The sequence below is a fragment of the Phacochoerus africanus genome, chromosome 2 (assembly GCF_016906955.1).
Source record: "Phacochoerus africanus isolate WHEZ1 chromosome 2, ROS_Pafr_v1, whole genome shotgun sequence".
Taxonomy (NCBI): domain Eukaryota; kingdom Metazoa; phylum Chordata; class Mammalia; order Artiodactyla; family Suidae; genus Phacochoerus; species Phacochoerus africanus.
In genome coordinates this window covers 114,047,537-114,055,177 of record NC_062545.1, presented here as the reverse complement: position 1 = coordinate 114,055,177, position 7,641 = coordinate 114,047,537, and the positions used below count along the sequence as shown (strand labels likewise).

The 7,641-nt window shown below is 51.4% G+C and overlaps 1 protein-coding gene across 1 annotated transcript; it reads left to right on the top strand.

The window, feature by feature from the left end:
* Positions 1-4,230: 4,230 nt before the first annotated feature.
* FOXB1 (forkhead box B1) lies at positions 4,231-7,436 on the top strand. The gene is made up of 2 exons (XM_047769439.1): positions 4,231-4,644; positions 4,919-7,436. The coding sequence occupies exon 2, from the start codon at positions 4,969-4,971 to the stop codon at positions 5,944-5,946; it is 978 nt and encodes a 325-aa protein (XP_047625395.1). The 5' UTR covers positions 4,231-4,644; positions 4,919-4,968; the 3' UTR covers positions 5,947-7,436.
* The last annotated feature ends 205 nt before the right edge of the window (positions 7,437-7,641 follow it).

Here is a 7,641-nt window from a genome sequence, read left to right as displayed (position 1 = left end):
CAGTGCCCAACTGGGTGCAGGTCTCTGGGGCCCAAGGACTCACAAGATCCCTGCCAAGTGTGGTGGCCCCAGGTCAAGAGAACTTATCAAACGGGGGTCCCTCTGGTTCCCAGATCCAGAACGTTAGAGTCAGGCTGTGCCATGTGGGGGTGCTGGCGGTACAGGCACATAGATTTCAAGGACAGTCTCCAGGACACGCAGGAGGAGGATGTAAAAAAAAAAAAAAAAAAAAAAACTGACCGCTGACAGGCTGAGGGAGTTTGTTTTAGTGCTGAATACCCCGGGGAACAAAATCCTTTTGAAAGGAAAGCTAACTCGTTTCACGCTACCAAAGTGGAGATTTGGTGATGACTGACTAATGGGACAAAGCAGCAATGGTGCGTTAGCGCGAGTTCCCAGAAAGAGCAGGGAATGTGGGCACCTGCGGGAGGGAGGCAGCTTGGAAAGGTGGGGTTGGGCCAGAGGAGGCCCCAAACTTAACTTTCATGCCGCACCAACCGGAGACTTTCTTCCCCTGGCAATAGCACTGCCAATTTTGTAGAGATGTTGGGAAAAAGTGGAGCAGAGAGGGAGGAAAAAAAAATCAAGCTGAGAATCGAGGGACAAGAGTGCATTAGGAAAGTCTCAGATGCGGGCTGGGGGTTGAGGGGGACTTGGGGGGGGGAGAGACTGGAGGAGAGAGGGGAGGACTCCGAGAGTGAAAGGTGGAGAAGGGCGCCAAGAAAGGCTTCCGCAAGGCGCTCCTGGCAGCTCGGAGCTCACTTTCCAAGTCGGGGATTCTAGTATTGTTTTTGGCGCCTAGGAAACCTTCGGAAGCTGCCTGGTACTTTCCTCCACCTCCCGTTGGTGTTTGGTAAATATTAAACCAGGGCGCGTTACTTTCTAGAGTGTGGGTGGAGGGGCTGGCCTGGGCTCCAGATAGTGTCCCTCTGCTAGAGCCCCCGCCCCCAAACCCCAGCCCCGTCGTTCACGCACACACACACACCTGCTTGACAACAGAAGGAATCAAAATCAATATTGTATTTGTCACCCCTCTGTCTCCTTTTTACTCCCTCGGCAGCCCGGGTGCCACTGAAGCGAATTGTGGATTTATAGAGGGAAATTAGCATAAATTATTACGAAATCTCTAGCCGTGTGTGGTCCAGCTTGTGGGAAAAGAGGCTATTGCGAACTCTCCAAGCAGAAAGGTGGTCGGTGGTGGGCTCCGCGTTAGCGATGAATGGCTATTGCACGAAAGAGATTTCCATTTGGTTTGCACATGGGTATAATTGACTTAAGTGTATTTTATACAGTTTTCCCAACAACTCCCTAAGCCTCCGGGTCGGATGTGCCCCTTCCCCAAAGCTTCTGTTTGCTTTAGGTTCTCTACAATAGACTGATGCACTTTTCAAGATTTCTGGAAAGTGCTCCTTCCCTTCTCTACTTCATAATTCCAGTCTTAAAACGATGTAACTAGCATGCAAATTCCCACATTCTCTGACACTTTGTAGATCTTCAGTAGGAACTAAGATACAATTTTCCAGCAAAGTACACTTTTAAAATGTGCATCTCATAACTCCTGGCCCCATCCCCGGTAAACTTGTGCTTTTAGAGTCAATTTCCTTAATTGCCCTAGGCAGGGGCAATGTGCCTCATCTCCTATCTTCATCCTAGCCAAACTGAAGATTCCTCCTTGTATCCTTCCATGTCCCAAACTTGGTGGTGACAACTTTCCCAGGGAGATAAACAAAGATTTATTCCAACTTGGATTTTTTTTTTTAACCCAAACCTTTCTACTCTTAGAATTTAGTTAATCTTCTGTTTACTCGGAGCAATGATTTCGACAGCCATACAAAGGCCCTTTGCAAGGCAACAAAATGCCAATTGTTAAAACAAGAAAACATTCTCTCCCCCTCCCCCACCCTCCACACACAGGAGTGCACGCACTTAGGACAGAAAAGAATCTTCCTGGCTGTCACAGGGGTAACACTCCTACTGTTCCCTATTCTGAATCTAATCCCTCTTAAAACTTTGTTTCTGTAGGTACACACATATCTGCTAAGAAGATTTCATAAATCGTTGGGGTTCTGTTGCTAGTGCCTCTCCTTCCCAGGAGGGCTCCCGTGACTCATCCATAGGAATACCTTCTGTTTTGTACTTCACAGGCCAACTGCCTTCCGGAGCAGGAAAGCTAAGGACCAACACCTTGCTGCCTAGGGAACACAAGCTCATCAGAGGTCCTTCAAGATCCCGAGCTCCCCACCTCCTCCTATCTCAAGACCCTCGAGCCTAACCTGGCTACCCAAAGTAACCCCCAAGACATCGCACCTCATCAGGAGCTGAAGCGCATGCAGCTCTGGCAAGTACCGCTGCCTCCAGCCCAAACTCAGCAGAGGTTCCTCCTGGGTCCAACTGGTTTATCTGCAGAGGGTTTATCAGCTCTTCTCCAGCCTTGCCCCTGAGACAGGTCACTGTCCCTCCCCCATCCCTTCCCACCCACCTCCTCCTCCTGGTTATTTTTTCCGAATTAAGAAAGTGACATTATTCTTTTCTTCAAGCACTTCTGTTAATATTGAAAAACGTGCGCGTGCATCTCAAGCGAGGCAGCCCAGACACGAGGGCCATTTCAATATTAATGAAATTGTTTAATCTCCTAAATTCATCGTGTTTAAGTTATGTTTTGGTGAGTTATTGACCACCTCCGAAACTGTGGTTAATGATGTGTGTGTGCGTGCACATGCGCATAAAAAAAAAATCTTTTTTATGCTAACCCCAAACAGCTCAACTAGTAATGCTTTAATATTACTAAAAGTGTCAAAACTTCACACCCAGAACTCTCCTACCACCACTACCACCTCCTCCTCTTCCTGAAAAAAAAAAAAGTTCTCACATTTCCGGACTGAAGATGATTCCGTGTGAGCTGTAGGTATTGAGTGTGTAACAACTCGGTAGAAGGAAGGAACTTCTTTTAGAAACCGTAAAAGTCAGGGAATGTGCAGAAATCAGTGGAAATGCCTAGCGTGTACACTTGCATACTGCATGCATGTAGGCGGGGTTGACTATTTCAAAGCAATGTAATGATGATGATGACGATAATAACAATAATAATAATGATAATAATAATTCATTAAACCTCTAGAGACAAACTCAATCCAAATCCAACTAGAAGGGAACCAGCTACCCACACTAGGCAGGGTGACCCTAGGCTTATCACCACCCTCTCTTCTCTCCAAAAAAGGAAAACCCATTGGTTATTTGCAAATCTAGAAGGTACAGTTGCTTTTGTGGGGCCAGCAGGCAGCTTTTGCTGGGCTCTCTAAATCCTAAATAACTTCTCTCTATGCAAAAAAGAGAGGTGGCTGGAGGAAAGAAAAGTTCTGGCTATAAAATGCAAACTTCCAGGCAACGCCTAACTCCTAAATTTCAAACCTTCTGGGGAAAGCGAGAGACCTCGAGGTTGATAAAGTGTGTCAAGCAAATTCAGGCTTTCCCCAGGTCTGCACACCCCTCCCCTTCCCAAACAGCCCCAGAACCTCCATCCTGTAGCTAACCAAATTCCTGGAAGACTTTTAAAGAGAAGACCTTTCCTATTTGCCCAGATACATTATTTAATTTGTTTTAATTTGGCTGATACACTCAGATTCAAAATGGGCTCTTGCACGGGGCTGTACGATTATATTTTTGTTAAGAATTTTAAAGCCTCATCACTTAAAGCTACATACCCACGGTGCACTGTTTTAGCAGCAGTGTAGGAAGGTCAAATCAAACTTTGACCTGCCTCTCGGAGGACTGGGGGAAGGGTGTATTTTCATTACAATAACCCATGCAACCAGCCCGTGTAATGCCACGCATAGGAAAAGGGTCTGCTTCAGGAGAAAGCCTGAAGTTAACTAATAATACAAACCCAATACACTACAGAGGAAACAAAATACCCCAGCCAAGCAATTTCCATGTCAAACATGATCTGCGCGGCAGCAGTCCGTCTGTGAATGTGAGTGGTCGCCTGAATCCCTGATCCGCGGCCGCAGCCTCCTCATACCTTCACACCGTGCACCCTGACCAGCGCGTCCTGCTCCCCTCCGGTGGCCGAGGCTCTTCCCCCACGCTCAGTCTTGAGCTGGAAGTGATTCCTATTGGCCAAGGTGTCCATGTAAATAGGTGTGAAAGAAATGAGAGCTGGCCAGGCTCTCCCCTCTCGCTCAGTCCCCTCCCTCTGCAGCCCCCGCTCCCCCTCCTCTTCCTCCTCCTCCCAAGGCGATTGTCATATGATAGCTAAGAAGTGGCACATTAATGAAGCGCCGCTACAGGGGTCTTTTCTGCTCCTGTCACCGCTTAAAACTATCAGATGGTTCGAGGGAGGACATGGAGGCAGCCACCTAGCTAAGCGGAGCCGCGGAGCCCACAGCAGCGCCCTCCGGAGCCCCGAGGCCGCCGCTGCCACCGTCCGCGCCGGGACTCTGCAGCCCATCTCGGCCGCCCGCGGAGCGAACGGCCGAAAGCGCTGCGGACCAGGCGGCGCGGGGCGCTGCGGGGCTGAGCTGTGGCGCTCATAGACGTGCGGAGCCCAGCCAAGCCGGGACACTACGCCCCGGCTGCACGCCGGGAAGGACTCGCGAATAACAGCACCATCCCGGATGCGGACCCGCAACTTGGGGAAACTTTAAGGTGAGCCACTCTCAGTTGCATCCCTGCCCCCCATCCCCGCTCCAGGTTCGGGCTTAATACAAGACCACCCTTGCGCGGCTCTCCGGTTTCCCTTCCCGCGCCCCCTGGCCGCGCCCCACTCGACACTCAAAGTTGTTGGCTAAAGAGCTCAGGCACTGGCTGATCCAGCGCTGAAGCCCCTGCTCGCCACCCCCGAAGCCTGTACTCAGCCTGACTGACCTCGCTGTGTCTGTGCATCCACGTCCTCCTCCCCCATTATAACCCCCCTTCCTAGATCCGAGCTAGCCCGCGCGGACCCGGAGATAGAAGGGGGCAAACAGGAAGATGCCTCGGCCCGGCCGCAACACGTACAGCGACCAGAAGCCTCCCTACTCCTACATCTCGCTGACCGCCATGGCCATCCAGAGCTCGCCTGAGAAGATGCTGCCGTTGAGTGAAATCTACAAGTTCATCATGGACCGCTTCCCCTACTACCGGGAGAACACGCAGCGCTGGCAGAACAGCCTGCGCCACAATCTCTCCTTCAACGACTGCTTCATCAAGATTCCGCGGCGGCCAGACCAGCCCGGGAAGGGCAGCTTCTGGGCGCTGCACCCCAGCTGCGGGGACATGTTCGAAAACGGCAGCTTCCTGAGGCGCCGAAAGCGCTTCAAGGTGCTCAAGTCGGACCACCTGGCGCCCAGCAAGCCCGCCGACGCTGCGCAGTACCTGCAGCAGCAGGCCAAGCTGCGCCTCAGCGCGCTCGCCGCCTCCGGAACGCACCTGCCGCAGATGCCCGCTGCCGCCTACAACCTGGGCGGCGTGGCGCAGCCCTCGGGCTTCAAGCACCCCTTTGCCATCGAAAATATTATAGCGCGCGAGTACAAGATGCCTGGGGGGCTGGCCTTCTCCGCCATGCAGCCCGTGCCCGCCGCCTACCCGCTCCCCAACCAGTTGACTACCATGGGCAGCTCGCTGGGCACTGGCTGGCCACACGTGTACGGTTCCGCAGGCATGATCGATTCGGCCACCCCCATTTCCATGGCTAGTGGCGATTACAGCGCCTATGGCGTGCCCTTGAAGCCTCTGTGCCACGCAGCGGGCCAGACGCTGCCCGCCATCCCCGTGCCCATCAAGCCTACGCCGGCCGCAGTGCCCGCGCTGCCCGCGCTGCCTGCGCCCATCCCCACCTTGCTCTCGAACTCGCCGCCCTCGCTCAGCCCCACGTCCTCTCAAACAGCCACCAGCCAAAGCAGCCCCGCCACTCCCAGCGAAACACTCACCAGCCCAGCCACCGCCTTGCACTCGGTGGCGGTGCACTGACCCGCAGAGGCTGGCGCCCCTCTTGTTCCCCTCCCCGCCAGCTCACTCGCCCTCCCCGGCTCCCGTCCTGTCCTCCCCGACCTGGGACCGCCACCCTTAACTAGTATGCTTCACCTTCGGCCAACCCTCTCTCCCCCTCGAGAACTTTGTTTTGGACCCAGGAGACAAAACACAAACTTGCAGACGGGCCTGGAGGCGCATGGGAGTCATCCTCGCCCCCAAGAGGGGAAAACAGGGGGGGCACCTGAGTCAAGACGAGCCATTCCCGGGGCCCCCGAAACCCCCTCCCACTGAAGAGGCAGGGGTAATGCTGCCTCCTGTCGCCTCGGAGAGGAGCGCGTCTTCGGTTGGCCGGGATCCGCGGGTCTGGAAAACGGCTCAGTCAGTACCAAGCCCACAGAAAGCACCTCAGAGGTTTCCTCGAACAGATCTCCCCTGAGGCCTGCAGCCGCATGCACAGCAGAGGGCCAGATCTCTACGTCCTGGAAATCTGCCGCGAAACCGGACCACTAATCTTCCTACTCTACTTGCCTCCGCCCTTCCGGCAGGGGCTGGGCGGACCACGGCTTCCCGGAGTAGCCGCCCTGCCTCCCTCCCCGGCTTCTGCAGAGTTTGTTGTTGTTGTTTTGAGTTTTGTTTCCTGCCCTAGGCTCCAAGCGCTGGGAGTTTGCAGGAGAGGCTACCAACCTGGGATGGGGACGTTTGTCCTCAACACAAGCAAAACAAAACTAAAAGTAACCTTGTATGTTTACAAAACGCCCGGTAAAATGTAAACAGTGAACTTGAATCTGTATTGCTTCGCGGGCGAGCGGGCAAAGCCCACTTTACAAGTACCTGTTGTAATGTGAATGTTTACTTTGCATTTCTGGCCAGGTTTAGGGGAGGGAAGGGGGGGAAGGGAAAGTTAATTGGGATGTTAACTTTCCGATTACTTAGAGACCTTTTTAGCTATTTATTTTATTGTTGGAAGGGGGGGCGGGAAATGAAAATGAAATAAGTCCAAACTAAGAAAGCATCAAGGGCAACCCTAGACGAACTTAAATAAGCTGAGTGGTAACATGAAGGAGGTGTTACTGGATAGGTCTCCCATGGACAAGTCTTTCTACTTGCTACAAGAACTTTTCCAAGAAGCTAAAGGGCTGCAAAGAGATGTAAATGCTTGTGAATAGGAATGATTATACACTGTGTAAAATGCACTTTTGTTTGCTATATTCCTTTAGAGTCTTAGGTAATTTGCTGGAAAACCAACTGTTGTTCTGGTGTGACCTGCTTAAATTAAAAAAAAAAAAAGTTGTAGTGTCAACAAAGCTGTACAATTTTTACCTTTCTTTTTTTCTCCCTCCCTGTACAGAACTAGCATGGCATTTTAAATATTGATGTTCTTGTTCCCAGCATGCCTGTTTTAAGACAAAAGATTTTAAAAAGGTGTCTACATTAAATTATGAACCTAGTCCAAATAATATTTTCTCATTAAAATATGTAAATTCAAATTTTAGTTGTGTGTGTTTTTGAAGAGTTGCTGTCAACAACTTTACCAAAGATAGATGTAGTGCTTCTCTAAGCCTGCTTTCTGACATATGTTGTCTGAGTAGCTTGTTTCTTTCATATCTGATTTTTAAAACAAATCCCCTCTTCTTAGGCAGAAATTATTCAGATGGACTCGAGATATTTGAGGGAAAGATGAAACAAACTATT